Genomic DNA, 18,088 nt, shown 5'->3' on the forward strand with positions numbered 1-18,088 from the left:
GTAATCAGGTGAGTAGCTGCCTATGCGCGAATATGTGGCTGAATCCACATGATTCTGACAAAAAAAATAATAAAAATCAGCCAAAGTTGCAGTATGCGTACTTAATTGACTACATGATCCCTAAACTGTCCATTTTCCAACACTAAATAAAGCACCTCAGAACGGCCAGAATGCACCATGGTTTTCAAAATTTTCCTAGGGGGAGTGCCGCCTAGCACAATTATGAATCCACATAAATAGAGAGCTAGCTATGCCCCTGGTAATTCAGTAATATTAGCATCATTGGTTTTGGATTAGCCCACAATTACTTGACTCATGTCTTATATTATTGGTGACAATTCATTTTTCCTGAATATGATTAATAAAATACACTCATTTTCAAAATTATAATTATATTTTCAAAATTATAAACTTTGATATAATTTACTGGTTACTTTTAATAATATGATATTAGACAATGATAATCATAACGCATACAGTTAGCTTTAAATTCTCACCTTTTTAACATTTAACATTTAATTATAATTAAACTACAGTAAAACTGCAATCGCTCGAGAGTCCGAGCTGAAACTTCAAGGGAACCGATGTTTCGAACAACTCGAGTTTCAATTTTCCAGTCTGTTATAAAATATCTTTCAGTGTATTTTAAGTTTGAAGTCGTCAAACTGACTGTTTACTATGACACCGATTATGTGTTGCCTTGTGGAAATCGCTCATATGTTCAAAGGCTGTCGTATACGATATGTAAAAGAAAAAACAATTATACATGAATAAATAGTTATGTTTATTTCTACAAAAAGCACATTTTCTAAACAAGCAACATTTAAATATGACAGTACATATTATGGCATTAGTCAGATTTAAGTTTCGCAAAATCAAGGATTAATGATTGGCGCATCTTGTCATATCGCGAAACTGTTTAAACTCATAATTATCATCTCAAATGCCCTTATAAACTATCATCGGTCATGTGTAAACAGTGATAAATGGTTTTTCACACCTGATCAAATTTCCTTTTAACTGTCATTGCAATTTTTACAACACCTAGCAATTGTTTGTTTATTTTGAAACATGCAATCGGTATAAAGTGTGAAAATATGACCTCGAGTCAGCCATAAGGTTTTGTGCATGTATTTGGGACTGGCTATAGTGCTCAACTCCTCAACTAATTTAGGTTTTGATACAGCGTCAGTATATTTTTATGAAAATAGAAGGAAAAATGTTCGGGACCAAGCTCCGACCTCGAGGGACCGCTGGTTCTCGAACGACCACCTGTTCGAGCGACCACAGTTTTACTGTAGTTTAAATCTTTAATTTTATATGATTTGCTTTATTAAACCATGTCAAAACATAAAATTTGAATATTTTGTTTTCAATCAGTCCCTTTTTCTATATTACCGAATGACAGCCCCTTGAGACAATTACATTATGTTGTTTTAACTGACTGATGCATTGGCCGTAGCAAGTCAGAAATAGGTTTTTATTATCATACCATATATACATTTAAATACAGTAATCAAAATTTAATAACATTAGTAACTATGTAACCATAGAATACAATGTACCATCATCCATGTAAAAGTTGATTGTAGCAAAAATAATTACATAAACATCACCAATATAAGCAATTTGCATATATTGCATTATGTACAAAACAGTATTCCTACCAATATCATGTGAATATCTCGCTCATATGTTTAGGATAGTTTTGTCAAAGGCAGAATGGAGACAAAATGCATTACCTTTATTGCATTTTATTTTTGGTGATTCATATCAATGTACAATTGTGTGATTATAAGGATTAGAAAATCTTTATATATAAGCAAACTATGGTAGCCTAAAGTTGACACTTAAATGTCCACACCATGTAATAAAAGATGTGTTGTTTTCCACATAAGTCTGTATACTATGAAATATTAGAATACAACCTTCATTTTAGCCAATGAAATTGTAGATAGGCATAAATTAAGTACGCGACTCAATCATTAAGAATTCAATTTCCACAGGTGTTTAAAAGTCTACTGTCACTCATCAGATACACACTCCCTGCTTCAAATTTTCTGTTGACAATGTATCAGCCAATGAGGTTGTATTCTAAGTCAGTTAGATGACCTGAAGTAATAATATAATGCTAATAATTCAGACGTGGCAGAGTGAGCCTAGCAAACGAGCCCATTCTTAATTATTATCATTGTCATCTAACTTTTACCCACAACACAAAGTTAAGGAAGCATAATTAAGAGAACATACTAATAACATAATGTAATCATGCCTTTCAGTCAAAATATTTTACGAAATATGCAAAAAAAGTTTGACAAAATAGACAAACAACATAATGCATACGATGCACAATGTATGTACAACAACATGACAAGGGACATATACTTGATTACCATGTACCCTAAAATGTTCGTGTAATTCAACTCTTTATTTCAATTAAAATGGATCTTGAATAATTAAATGGTTACCAATCAATTTGTTCTTTATTTTTCAGATGTTTTTCTTTCTATAAATCATATGCAACAATCAACTTTGTTTTTCCATATAAAGACAAATGAGTTATCAAGAGATCGATGTGTAAAAAGTTATTTTTCGATGTTCTTTGAATCCAAAACAGGAGCCTTCTCTTTATATTTCATAAATTATAAATAGCACTTCTGAAAGAATGATATTTTGGTGTCAATTAACGGTACTAAATATTTACACCTCAACTTCCATTCCTAAAATGAACTGCCTTTCGGCAATTGCGTTTATCAATCGATGAACACAACATCTTCGGATATGTTCAGATCGCAATTCATTCATAACAATATACATGAACACCATTGATCTTGTTATTGTTTGTATTGTGTCAGCAGGTGCCATAAAATATAAATCAAATTTTAGAAAGTGTTAATTCGTTATATTTTAAATGTATTGTTGCCATAAGTGTTTAAATTTTACGTTTCAAAGTCATTTCAAGTGGTTGATCTTTTCCCGCGTTATTGTGACGTCACTTGAAAATATGTTTCCGGTTACAGTCAGGTCGTTTTATTTAGAGAATGAATAAGAAAGAATTACTGAAGAGTTCTTAAATGAAATGAAGTTTTTTTTTTTGAACTATTGGTGTAAATATAAGTAATGAATAGTGGGATTGATGTCAATATCAGGGATATGAATGCAACTGGGCTAGTCAAAGTGCGCGTTGAGTCCTTTGGACTCCACCCACATTGACCAGTCCAATTGCATTCTTCCCCCGATAATGACATCAACCCCGCAATTCATTCCTTGAATAATCATTGCTATACATGAAAACTCACTTAAAACGTCCGCTTATGTATATGAAATTGTGTGTCAATGCCATGTTATTCATTGATCATAATGTAAACAAACAAAATGTTCTTATGGTTTTACATGTTTTCTTTTGTGGAGGAAAACAACATTCTTTGGAGTATGGTATGCAGTTTATGCACCAGTCATTTGTAAACACAGCCCTACCCAGGTTCGGGTGTATACCGGGGTTAGCCTGGGAAATGGGCCGGGTTTTTTTTTACCTTCCAGGTGGCCCCGCAGTGCCGAGTGACTGCGGTCGTTTTGTTTTGTGCCAAAAATAGCGGGAATTGGCCTAATCTAGGATGCCCCTGTGGTTCGGGGCTTTTGGCAGGGATTTTACAAGCAGTTTGTCTCCGCTTGGCAGGGATTTTACCAGGGTTGGCTATTCCCAGGAACTGGGGGCCGTGGTTACAATTATTGTATGGTGCATTATGTATATGGAACTGTTTTACAGAACAGTGCTTTAAATATAGAGTTTAAATGTACTTTCGTAGATTGTGCACTTCATATTTTTTTGCTCTATTTTTTCAAAGCTATTGAAAATGAGGCCATACTTAAATTAATTATGAACCCTTTTTTGTAGGTATCATGTTTTATATCATCAGTGTTACAGAGTAGGCTCTGCTTCTTTTGGAAATGTCAAAATTGTATTTGCTAGGTATTTCCTAATGCAATCATCTATGCTCCCAGTAGTCCAATTAATAGTAACAAAAGCATGTCTGAAACAGATTGAAGGAAATTGCAAAATGCATAAAAACAACAGCTGATTTTTTTTTTCTTTTTTAATTTCTCATTCTTAACAAAACAGGCATGTAAGTTGCAAACAACGTCAGATTTCACCTGTCCAATGTCAAAACTACAATCAAAAACAATTGTTCTTATTTGGGCAACATTATCAACAAGCCTATGACAAAATATCAGATTACGAATTTCAATTGAATACTAAGTCATTGACAGAAATAATAAATTCAAAATATAAGGTTTCAAATGTAGAAAATCCTAAAGATATAACCAGCACCCCCCCCCCACCCCGCAATTTTTTTTTTAAATATTTCAAAATATATCTATTAACAACCAAAATAAACAGGTTTGAAATTTTGATCGTATTATATGCTTATTGATATGATGGCCTCACTGACTCTGTGAACATCTGAACCTTCTGTTCTAAAGCAGGCACTTGTATGGCACAAATCATGCAAAACTCGTCAACGCATCAATGAAGGTTTTCTTATAAAATTTCTTTGTGCCTGCATTACAATGTATTAACAGTGATGTTACAATATAAATTCACCGGGAAAATTATATAGGTTTTATGTAAGAAATGGGAGCCAGTTTCACAAAATACTAACCATTTTTGTTTATATTAGTTTGTATAACCTACCATGGTACCATACCTGATGGCAGTATCAGTTAAGGGATGGTTAAGATTGCATCTATATGTAATTATATATATAAAAAGAAGGTCTTCAAGATAGTTTTCACACATTGCCAACTAAACCGGAAATGTTCAACTGGGTATGTAGACTACAGTTAAATACAAATGTTAGTTTCAGGACACATAAGTTCAAATACTAGCTAGGCTTGAGTCTTTGAAGTGTCGTTACATAATGTTAGTGAAAATGGCACTATATAAGGCATTTGGATTCTAATCCTAATTATTGAATCCAATAAACTAAACCCCTATAATATTAACGTTATAAAGGGGGATAAAAGTATGAATTTTTGATTACTGTTCAATATTGTATATAGTCCTTAAATAAAGAAATACCCACAAAATGACCCCTCTGCATCATTATAAGGACTTATACGGTGGGCGACAAAGATATTGTAAATCACAGATAAAACATGTAGTTTCGTGAGACTGGACAGAAAGCAACATGATGGCAAAATTAACGTGGCTTTTTTAGTATAGACATGTACAAAAAAACTGGCTCCAGGTTTTAACAGGACTTACACCGGGTGTCGTTCATAAGCATTATTACAACGCTCCTCTTTAGGTTTTTCCTCATACAATTTCATTTACTTATAAAAATCAATAGAAACATGTATACACTGCATTACGTGTACAACTTAACAATATAATATGTTACAATAAATAACATTTGAGCATGCTGTGTATTTACATTCAACTTAAATAATGTCAAATGTACATCTGTACCAAATTACGATGAGAAAAGAAAACCTCAAAAGAAAATCTTTTGCAATAAATATATATATATATACAAAAATATATCTTTTCTAAATATTACTTGTCTCTTCAATTTCAAGGTTATAAAAATATGACAGATAAATCAAATAATTTTTTCAGATATTTCTGAAATAGTTCTATGTTGGTAGAAATTGTTTACATGTTAACTAACGAACATTGGTACAAATATTCCCTGATATCAGTTTCACATAAACACGTCCTTCCAAAAGAAATTAATTACCACTCCTTAGATTGCTTCATTAAACTTATTTCGGTAAACAAGTATTTCAAATACAGTGTTAATGTTACTAAATGTGGAAGTCAAACGGAAATAAGAATTTTTTTTCCCACTGAAATGCTGTGTTGTATATAACCCTAGAAAATTCATGACATGGTGACGTATTTACCTTTTAAATAGAAATTAAACTTGATATTTAAATTGTTAGAAAGCATGTTAAAATTATACAAATATCCAGTGGGAGAAATTACAATTATAAGCTAAGTAACTTCAGAAATAAATTTTACAGTGTATCCCCATTACAGCTATAAAGTTAGCAAATAATGCTTTACATACAATAACAAACATAGAAAAAGTTCACGTAAAAATGTCACCTTGATTTCACAAACAAATAAAGTATTTCTGTTTTAACACAGTTTATAAATCACAAAAATTGTTGAAATTTAGAGCAACAAATACATATGTGGAAGAATTGTGAAATAATAACATTTTGTTATTTTCATGTAAAAAATCTAATATTTTATTCTGAATACAAAATCAGGTCTGCTGACAAAATAGAAGAATGTTAACAAATTTAACAATGATTTCACATGTTAAATATATGAACAATTCCACCATGCTTGGCCTACACATGTTAAAGGGACAATACACCAGATGGTCCAAAAATCGGCAAATAAAGTTTTTCCACAAAACAAGCCTAGAATTGTCAATGCAAGCTATAAGGTGGCCGTTAAAACATCATTTTACATGATTAAAATAATATGTGCAACAATCATATTGTTTTCTTATCTATGATTCCCATTAAAAAAAGGACACAATGGTCTCCCAGTTTAAATTATTTCTGTTTAGGAGTCATATGGATATTCCGATGCTATTTTTAAACTTACTGCGATTTAAATGGTACACAACCGCAGTAAATTTCTAATTGGAAAACTGCACAAAAACTGTGAAAGATGCATGCATCGTAAATGATGTGATACATCAGTAAGTAAGATCGTTGTACTCAAAAATGTCAATTTTATGATAATTTTCGATAAAGATTTCTTTTCTTTTTGCAAGATTCATCCAGTGTATAGTACCTTTAAGAGTCATGACATTCAATTAAAATCAACAACAGTGTTTAAAATTGAAGTTGATTTCAACATTCAGTTTCATTAGACTATCAAACTAAAACCATCATCACCCCAGGGAACAACCATTAGTTCTTAGAACCAGTATATTTTAAGTGTATCACAAAATCTTACAAACTTATTTCATAAAAATATAACTTACAATATTATTTACATGTAACAAATTCTAAGCACTAAGCATAACAACAGGCTTGATGTAGTAATCTATTTCTGTACAAGTTTAATTGCCCATTTTAAACAAATGTCTTATGTCAGAGTTTAAGACTCGGGCACAGAAACTGGAATTATTTAATGTTTCAAAATATTTGTAATGGAACTATTTTTACAAAAGATGTGTGACTGTTATTAAAAAGAGTAATTTAAACATATACAGCAATATTGATAATTTTTATCCTTGTCAGAGCGATGTTTTTAGTCTTGCATCTCAAACTGGGACTGCAGATGTTCATGAATATGGGCTGAGGATGCAAGTCATTTCAAACTTAGCATAGTTCAGCAAAATAGGTTGAACAAATTCATTGTTGACTATATACATGGACTGTTCTTACAGACATGCTGCTACCCATAGGTAGCTTCCCATACAAGTAACAGTTGCAGTTGGCCTTAAATCATTTACAAAAATTCTTATGTACTGGTTGGCTTATTTTCCTTGTGATGTTGATGTTATGACCATTAAACTTAAATTAAAAGTAGTTCAAACATAAATGTACTCGTACGAGAACCATTTCATAAGCTCTAAATTTCTTCCAAATCAAAAACCTTTATTGTTATACGTATTTTTTTCTAATTTAGAACAAGACAGAGAACTTTACATATGAACATGTTGGGAAAATGTTTTTGCTGCCACAACATATAATATATCACTGATTGATTCTTTAGAATATTAAGCGCCGATTATTCTTATGTGTGGAATTCTGTCAATCCACTGTACATTTTAAATGACAAAATTAAACAGACCAGACTTTTTCATACGGTGTTCTGACATGCTTTATAAAGAAAAAAGTCAGGCAGATTTAAGATATGATTGATTGTTTTACACTTGTATTTAGTTTACCGGGGTTTTTGTATTTCAGTTCTTCACATAAAATTAGTCCTAATCATATACATTTTTAAAGATGATGCATGTTCCACTGGTTTTAGATTTCTAACTTTTTATATATTCAATAAAAGAACAATAAAAATAATGCTGTTCAGGGAATCAATATACCAGGAATGGTAATTTTGTAAAATAATTTACAATACAATATAAAGGAGTCTTCTCATTTAACTAAGGTGAATAGCAAGGGAATTCCTATTGAAGTTAAAAATTTAAAGATTGCATATTTTTTTTACAGGTAAACTCAAAAGTTTAACTGCCCAACATATTTCTAAGATTTAACAATTCATGAAATTAATATTCCACAAGAAAATCATTGTGAGCATCTTTATTACAGTTTTTTACAAAAGACACTATAATACAAGTCATGTTTTATGACATCACTAAGATCTTCGTCATTACCAAGATTGTATTTAATGTAAACACAAAATTATGAAAAGTGACCTTAAGTATAACTTTTAGCAAATATGCAAAAGCTTTAAGCTATAACTGTTTTGACACCATTTTTGCATTCCAACAACCTTCACATGGTAAAAACTCCAGACTACTCAATGTCAACCTATATATATTCACCCTTAAACAACCTTTGGCAATATTCACCCTGACATATGTTCTTCCTGAAACTCAGCCACATTCTAGAACTTCTAACAACTCATTTAACAAAAAATATTATTTGCGTTATTACTTAAGCCATACAAATTTCTTAGTGGTGTAAAATCAAACACTGTCAATGTTCAATCATGAGGCACAGAAGGCCGTATTATAACTGAGTATGCATCAGGGACTGCGTATCATTTCAGCCCCATCTTGAGCAGCCAGCTGTGGGCAAATTGTACTAAACCAAAACTTGAAAACATGTTGTCACAAAGGCCAGGGGAGATCATTAAAGTCAATGGGGCCACCGAGGCCGGCGTCTGCCTCTAGGAGAGACATGATCATGGACATGGCAGCCTCGTCCCCCTCGTCTGTGCTTGTTGCCAGGGATGACCCATCCACAGCCTGCTCTTCTATCACAGAGTCAAGCAGGGAGTTTGTTTCACAACCTGGGTCTGAAAGAGAAACAGGTTGTATATAACACATGCAGTAGAGTGTCAGTTTTTGAGGAAATAAGTAAACTGTTATTGTAAATTTTGATAAACTTATATATGTTTCAATAAACTAAAATGTGTTCACATGTCAAAGAGAGAGTACTGGTAATGACATAAACAAGAGCTGTCACAGAGATAGCGCGCCGGACAATTCCACTGCTTTAAATTTTAAGTTCTGGTGAAATGTGCATTGATCACTGTAAAATTAGATAACATGCAAATTCTTAACCAGTAAAAAAATAAAGGGGCAAAACTTGTAAGATAGAGTTATCATACTTGATTAAATAAAGTTTCAAAGCAATACATTCCGCCGCTTTAAATTTTAAGGATTGCAAAGTTCTGGTGAAATGTGCATTGATCACTGTAAAGTAGAGTTTACTGATACTTTTATGATACTTGATTATATAAGTTTCAAAGCAATACATGAAGTAGTTGCAGAATTATTGACTTCATAATAAATGCTTACATGCAAAACCTTAACCAGAAATTCTAAGTCAAATAAGAAAGGGGCAAAATTTATATTATATGCAAGATAGAGTTAAGTGGATTAATTAAGAAGGTTGGATGGTTGGGAGCCCTTGTATACAGCTCCAATACAGAGATATTAACTTAAATGAGGATACATGCAAAACCTCAACCAGAATTTATAAGTCAAACGATAAAGGCTATTATTTGCATAATATGCAAAAAAAACAGTTATCATACTTGGTTATTTTAGTAGGTTGGATGATTGAGTACCTTTGTATAAAGCCTAAATGCAATACATCAAGTATTTGCTGAGATATTAACCTATGTGTGCTTACATGCAAAATGTTAACCAGAATTCCTTTGTCAAGTAATAAAGGGCAATTATTTGCATTATATGCAGGACAGAGTTATCTTACTTTAGTTAAGTAGGTTGGATGGTTGGGAACCCATATCTTAAGTTTCAATGCAATATATAAAGTATTTGCTAAAATAATGACTTGAAGGTGCTTACATACACAGCTTAAATCGCTGACACCGACGCTAAGTATAGCAGTATAGTTCTCCTTGTTCTTCAAATAGTCTAAAATTTAATATATGACCTTCACATTGGCAGCTTATCTATTTACCGTAGGTTTAGTATAGAACATAAATTTTGAAAGCAAATTCAGAGGAACAATCAAACATTATTGTAACCTGTCAGCCATGGACCATGACATCAATTCAGGATATATTACCATCTATAAAAAAAGTTCAAACACTTTCCTACTCACTCACCCCTGCAACCCAGAGTTATCTTTATTTGGAGATCAACACAGTGACTGAAACTTAAACCTTTTCACCATCCAGCAGGCTATCAAACTAAATTGTATTGTAAATCTAATCAGAAAACTTTGTTTGTCATGCAAATGGGGACACATTGTTTTTATGTGCACAAATTTTTATTTCCAATTAGTCCAGCCAATGAAGATTTTTCAAAATACATCACTAAGACAGCGCGCTCGACTTCGCCGCTTTGACTTAGAAGTGAATACAATAACAATGTAATATTACCAAGTTTGGTCTATTTATGGCAAACCTAACTAAAATTATTCAATACATACGGTGACTTTGATGCTGCCCTCCCACCACCCGAAAAATGATGCAAGTCATTCAAATAACTTGATTTCCCATTATGAAAATGTGGTAAAGAATATACAAAATGCGTTTCAAAAGAAATTAAAAAAAAAAAAAAAAAAAAAATAATAATACAAAAAATCAAGGGCCATAAAGTATAGCCCTCCTTGTTTTCCCTTGGTAAAAAAACGGTTAAGAATGTAAAAATGTGCCTGTCAAAAGAAATTAAAAAAAAAATAAAAAATTCAAGGGACATAATTTGTATTTAGGGTTGAAATGGAGTTATGTTTCTTGTTGTAAGATGGTCATAAATAATTTTGAATTTTATTAAGTGCATTGAATGAAAGGTATAGAAGTTTTTTTTATTAAAATCCCAACTTTTACTTGCCTAAAACTTTAACCTAAGTCAATCAGGGGCCATAACTTGTATTAAGGATATGGAGTTATGTAACCTCATTGGGTGATGGTCCTGAACAATTTTGTGAAGTATTAAGTCAATTGAATGAAGGGTATAGAAGTTATTAATAAATATCCAAACCTGCCCTAAAACTTTAACCTAAGTTCCATAGTCAATCAGGGGCCATGATTTGTATAAAAGATAATATGGAGTTATCTAACCTCATTATGTAATGGCTCTGAACAACTGTGTGAAGTATTAAGTCAATTGAATGAATGGTATTGGAGTTTTAAGTGAAAATCCCAACTTGCCCTAAAACTTTAATCTGCCCTAAAACTTTAACCTAAGTCAATCAGGGGCCATAACTTGTATTAAGGATAATATGGATTTATGTAACCTCATTGTGTGATGGTCCTGAACAACTGTGTGAAGTATTAAGTCAATTGAACTAAGGGTATAGAAGTTATTGTGGGCCGCTGCAGCGGCCCGCTATATTTAATACGTGGTGAGTAAAAGGTTTATGGAGACTAAAGAACTTGGTTGAAAATACGAGTCTCTTTTTCCTAAAAAAATCAAGTACTTTTGAGCTGAAAATGTAGACACAGTCAATTTTTCCCTTGAATACATGAGTTGTCATTCTTACCATAATGATTGTCTCGTCATTAAATAAACGGTGTTACTTTTGACATTAATAATGTAGACACAGTCTATTTTTTTAAAGAGTTGTCTTTCGTATGTTTGTTTTCGGAACGTTTCTGGGCACGTACTAAAGTGGTGATGAGTTAGCTGCCGATATAGAAATAGAGTTGCTGACCAATTGCTGACCATATAGACAAAGAAGGAAAAAAAAATTGAAATTAAAGATTTTTTAAGACTTATTTTGTTTAATTTATTTTATATACTCCTTAAAGTGTGCGTAAAGACGGATGTTTGTGTATTTGTAATGAAAATGGCAGTTCATTGAAATGAACTCAACTCTGATGCATTGTAAAGTAAGTGTCAATTTACATAGTAATTTAACTAATATGTTATTGAAACTTATTTTCAATATAAGTAACTAAATGTCCCGAGAATTGTTACTGAATATAAAAATGGGTACCAAAATAAAAAAAAGTATTGTTACAGCTGTGCTTGTGCAAGAACTGTAACTTTGGTTTGCCTTATTTATGTCTTTTCCCGAGTAGGCAAGAGACATATTGATTTAGTGCTGTCTGTCTGTCACAAAACTTTGTCCCCTGTTAAACTTATAGTTGTACTGAAACCTGGAAGAAGTGTTTAATATAAACTGTATCTGTGCATAGACTAATGTTTTACCAAAATAGGTCTCTTTTAATTCCTTCATAGCCTTAACTCGACATCAGCCATCACCAACTTCAAAATATTTACATGGTAGATCTGTTTTTGGGCCCGCCATACATGCCATATCCCCCGGCGGAAGGAAAAAAACAACGGAATTTCAATCCATCCCCCGGTCTCCCGGCAGGAGGTAAAAATCCCCCGGAATTTAATTTTTTTTTTTTTTTTTTTTTGAAATTCTACATCAGGCAAAAATGACAAAGTGAAACCACAGGATTTGAGTGAAACTGAATGTAAAGAAACAACTCCACAAGGGTGAAATGCCAAAAGGAAACTTTTACAACAAGTGATCAATTAATTTGTAGTAATTATCAAAGGCAAAGAAATATTACTATTTTGGAAGGAAGAAATTAATAATATTTATTCTATTCTCTCATTGTCTGAAAGTCATCAAAGCTGATAGAATTAAGCACAATTTTTTAAAAGACTTTGGAGGAAGGTAAATTTAATTTAATTGTCTCGAAAACATATTTTACCAATGACATATTTTGTTCTGCAAGTGCATTACAGTATGACATGACAGTGTATCATAAGAATATGATAAATCATGACATAAAATAATTCTGTATAATGAAAAAGTTAAGAGGTTTTCAAAGCAAACTATATGTGAATACATTTTTTCATACTTGCTTCTGAAAATACTTTAAAATTTTGCCAACTTAGACCTGCTAAAAAAATCCCCCTGAATACAACCAAAATCCCCCTGAATTTTCAGCCTTTTGAACAAATCCCCCTGAATGGTCTCCAGAAAATATGGCATGAATGGGGCCCGCTGTGATACTTTGTATCACAGTTTTTCTTGTTTATAAATATCCCAACCTGCCCTAATACTTTAACCTAAGTTTCATAGTCAATCAGGGGCCATAATCTGTGTAAAAAATAATATGGAGTTATCTAACCTCATCATGTGATGGCCCTGAACAACTGTGTGAAGTATTAACTCAATTGAATGAAAGGTATTGGACTTATAAGTGAAAATCCCAACTTGCCCTAAAACTTTAACCGGACGCCGACGCCGATGCTGGGGCAAGTAGTATAGCCCACCTATTCTTCGAATAGTCGAGCTAAAGACCTTATTTCTTGATTTAGAATTATTGTTGTTAGAAAGGCAAACAGTTGACACCTATTTTATACCATGAAGCTGTTAAAGACCGATGAATGGCTAACATGACTGACTATCTACTTGATGAGGTTCAGACACTATTAGTGAGTCAAGGCTTAAAAACAAAAGAGTGTCCCCTGAAAGTGACCAATTCATCACGTATTCTTGGATCAATTTTGTTCCTAGGAAAGATTTAAAACTGCAGTTCTATTGTTAAAAGACTCTCCAAGGAAAATAATGCTCTAAGGATTTTTGACTGCAGTCGAAAAAAGTCAGGATGAAATCCTTGGTTGCCATGGAAACATCAGTGAAGTAATTGTCATAAATGTCTAGAAAATGCCAAACAGTCCATTTAAAGAAAGAAGTTTGGAAGATGTTTTTTTTTTCTTCATTTTTTAATGATAGGCCCAAGCTGGCATGAGGCAGCTTATATGATAAGGTAATTAATTGTTTTTTATTTATGTACCATGTTGTCAGACCTTTTTCGCCAAGTATATGTGTACAGCAGTGGAAAAAATTTCCATCTCAAAAACAAATTAAACAAAACAGAAGCACAGCAGATCAAATGCATGTCTTGTCTTATATTTAGTTTAACATGGGGCAAAACTTATTAACCATTAAGCCAGAGTTATGGGCCTTACTGAGAATCATGTGCAAAATAACAACATGAAGGCTTTGACAATACCTGGGATATTGTTACTTCGAAAAAAAAAGATGTGCTAACAGTAAACAGAAGTAAAGCTTACACAATTAATAGTGGCATCATTCCTTGTTCAGTAAAATATCTAAATTCAAGTTTCTATAATGGAGTACCTTCAATCCTGGATGAGACAGAAATACCATTGGGACCCTTCGTTGACGTAACTGTTGATGTCGCCAGCACTGAACTCAACGTTGGATTGTGATCTACAAACATAGAAAATGTGGCTAAACAAAAGCCTCATCAAGTTCTCTTTTATGAGGACTATTAATTTAAATCAAGGAAGAACTCGATCTTGTTTTAAATTGGTCTGCATTGTTAACAATCAGTCGCTTTAATAGTTTCTTGTTCTTAGGTGAACATGTTATTGTATTGTTTTCACATTAAGTTAAAGCATAGTTACAAACAGTCTAGACTAAGAAAAACAATTTCATTTAATTACAAACAAACTTCTTGATTTCATTTATTTTGCAAAGTGTATTTGCATAGTAATAAAACTTTAAAATAGTAATATATCTAGCTTATTTCACATCCATTCTCTGCTAAAAGGAAAGTAACATTGAATTGAAGATTAATCCTTACAAATCCATGATTCAGTAGAGCTATCAATGAACTAAAAAACAGTCAAAACCCATTGAACACAAGACAGACATGTTAATAAGTCATCTCCCTGTTAGGTTTATTTGTACTTACTGTGTATTGACTGAGATGAGCCACCCGGTAAACGGTTAACTGACCACTGAAAAATGGATGAAACACAAGTGGTTAATACGGAAACTGCATGCATTATGGCTGAAATTTTCATGTTGACAAATTTTGTTTGTAGCAGGATTTATTTTAACAAAGGAACAAGTCAATGCTGCTTCCCTTATTCATACTGGTCCAAGTTTTAACCTGAGTGACCCATTTTCACATTGGTCCTAAATATCATGCTGAGAAATATTCTGAATATGGGATAAACACTGTCAGATTTATGAAAGGATTAATATTAACACAAAATTTTGTTTCAATATTTGACCCATTGACGTAGCTTTTGACCAGAGATAACCAATACTCACTCTGGTCTTAAAATATCATGCTGTTAATATTCTGACCAAGTTCATGAAGATCGGATCATAATGTCTGCCTAAAGACCGTTTTTCACCAATCTATAACCCGAATTTTTCAACAATGTGTGAATTTCACTCAATACGCAAATTGTTCACTATATGAAATATGCCGGTACTGACATAACTTAGTTTTTAATAAACAGAATCAAAGGTTAACTCACAATTATGATAATTTAAAGCTCTTACAACACCCCCCCCCCCTCCAAAAAAAAAAATCTTTTATATATTAATCACCTTTCCATGTCCAAAAAAAAATATCTTACAAATTATACACATACTTAAGTTGTTTTTTCTCATGGAAGACATGTGAATTTTGCTATTTGAAATCTTTATTTAGAAGGAATGTTTTACTTTATGTAATAACTGAGTGTCAATTTTAAAATGCATGTCTTTGGCAAAAATATTCATCATAAAATGCACTGTGAAAGAAATGAAATTATAAATGGAAAATTGAGTTTGCAAATGTGTTTCAATTATAATTATACTTTTAGAAATTTGTTTACAACCATTACTGGTCTAGAATTATTTAAAAATGTTTAAAACATTTCTTGATAAAAAAAGAAAGATTGTCTTTGTAAAATTTTACACAAATGTATAAATAAATTTGGTAATGCAAAAAAAAAAATCGATTGGGTCTCAGTACCAGCTTACGCTCATGTCCTCAGGTCAAAAATTTCAATTGGGACTGGAATCACATGACAGATATTATCATTTCCATAAAGAGAAGGGGCTTTTAATTGACTTATTTCAAGACATTAAAGGAACCAATCATAAGTTGTTTTTATCAATATTCCCAATTATAACTATATTTCTTTAAATTGCTGTTCAATGATATTCAGGTATAAACTATGCATGTTTCACCCAGGACGTTGAACCCTCACCTGTGAATCAGCAACATCAGTGCTGTTGGTACTATCAACCAGAGCTGGAGATCGTGAACGTCTAAAACACAAACAAATAATGTATTTAGGGTTGGGAGTAGTCTAGTGGTATATGTGTGCGCTTTCACCAAACAGTCATAGTGTTGATTCCCACCATAGGTACTTTCTCATGCCCCCTCAAAAAGAGCACAAGTACTGGCTTCTACCCAGACTCGAGAGTGATTTATTTTCAGCTGTCTTCAAAATCAACCAAAGATAAATAAGTATACACTAAACACATGAAACCGTAATGAAAATCGTTAACACTAAATATCAAGCTTTCCTGACATTGTGACCATACAAGGTAATGAACTGACCAAGGCCAACGTAAAATGCCACAGATCCACTGTCTCAACACATATCATATTACTTTCTTTGATTTGCTTTTGCTATTTATTGTGATCCGAAGCCATGGGTAATGTCTAGTTTTATCCATCATCTGTCACCTGGGTGAATTTATATCACTGTATCAACTCTATGTTATTCCTCTGAAACTGAGATTTATAATTATAAGGGGGAACTAACAACCATTACTATGTTAGTGCAATACTTATAGATGCGGTGCAGGTAAAAAATCTCTATCCTGAAAATCATTAAAAAAAATGTTTTAGTATGAGTGAATCAGGCCCAACGCAAGGTTAAGGGGCTTAGGCCCCTTTTGAAATTGTTGAAACAGTCGATCCTGATTTTAGGATTAATCCTGACCTTTATCAACGCTGATATACAGGAAGAAATTTACCTTTGAGTGTCCGACATTTCCTCGGCAATCATTCGGCCAATCCTGCCCGCTCCAGGCTTCGTCCCTCCTGGTACACCCGGAATCACAAACTTGTCCTGGACTCCATTAACTGTATGGGAAAAATTGTCATTTAGTAGTGTGTTATGACACTAAATTCATGTGATCAAACTGATACATTTATAGTCACCCTGATTATTTTCAAGATGACCATGCTCAACCACTTTCAACAATATTCGTTTTTTTGTTTGTTTTTCTACATAAAACAAATCTAACCATTTTAAATGTTGTTTTGCCTCTGTGAATAAGGACTTAAAGCTGCACTCTTACAGATAGAACGTTTTGACAACTTTTTATTTTTTGTCTTGGAACAGGCCAATTTTTGCGAAAATCCATGGAAACCAGTTATATTATAAGACTGCTGACAAAAAATCAGATCACAGATTTTTATATTTAAGTTCAAAAATTGATGTTTCATACTTTTTTCCGTTAGTAACAGTTTAAGCCATAAAACATTAATTTTCGAATGGAAACAATATTATATCATTGGTTTGCAGAAATCTACACAAAAATTTGCTCTTTCCACGACAAAAAAATAAAAAAGTTGTTATAATGGTCAATCTGTGAGAGTGCAGCTTTAAGGTATTAATGAGTAGTAGCTATTAATCAAAACAACAGCACCAAAAGCAGATGCCGAAGTAATTCCTTTTCATAGAAAAAGTGGCATTAAACTAAACAATTATTGAGGCCAGAGTTATGATCCTTGCTACACATGCAGGGCTTTTTCTATAGTACCCACGGGTCGGACTATCGGACCCATTCCCAAAGCAAAATATAAGATATTTTTCCCAATCTTCCGAAAAAAATCCCAATTTTTTTTTATTTTATTTTTTAGAAATTCTTTTTACCTGTACTGGTTCATTTTCAACATCCTAATAAATTATGTGATGTGAAGTTTTTTTGGTAATTGAACTCAGAAATCATTGATTTTCATCACATTCAGAGATATGAAATATTATCTGTCATGATTTATTGCAATAGATATTTACACCCCAAGGATTGATATTTCAGCCATTGTGGGTCTTTTAAAGGGAATATAAACTAATATTAAATCATTTCCTAATTCACAGGAGAC

The 18,088-nt window shown here is 32.5% G+C and overlaps 1 protein-coding gene across 8 annotated transcripts in view; it reads right to left on the minus strand.

Moving 5' to 3' along the window:
* Window positions 1–4,093: 4,093 nt before the first annotated feature.
* The window catches only part of LOC128231129 (protein cycle-like), a 90,055-nt gene continuing 76,060 nt past the window's right edge, over window positions 4,094–18,088 (minus strand). For all 8 annotated transcript variants that reach the window (XM_052943553.1, XM_052943548.1, XM_052943549.1 and 5 more), the window contains 5 exons: window positions 16,957–17,065; window positions 16,179–16,239; window positions 14,882–14,927; window positions 14,302–14,394; window positions 4,094–9,013 (listed from right to left, as the gene is read on the minus strand). In XM_052943553.1, coding sequence (XP_052799513.1) covers window positions 8,826–9,013; window positions 14,302–14,394; window positions 14,882–14,927; window positions 16,179–16,239; window positions 16,957–17,065 — 497 coding nt within the window. In that variant the 3' untranslated portion in view covers window positions 4,094–8,825. The remainder of the gene's footprint in view (window positions 9,014–14,301; window positions 14,395–14,881; window positions 14,928–16,178; window positions 16,240–16,956; window positions 17,066–18,088) is intronic.

The sequence above is a fragment of the Mya arenaria genome, chromosome 4 (assembly GCF_026914265.1).
Source record: "Mya arenaria isolate MELC-2E11 chromosome 4, ASM2691426v1".
NCBI lineage: Eukaryota > Metazoa > Mollusca > Bivalvia > Myida > Myidae > Mya > Mya arenaria.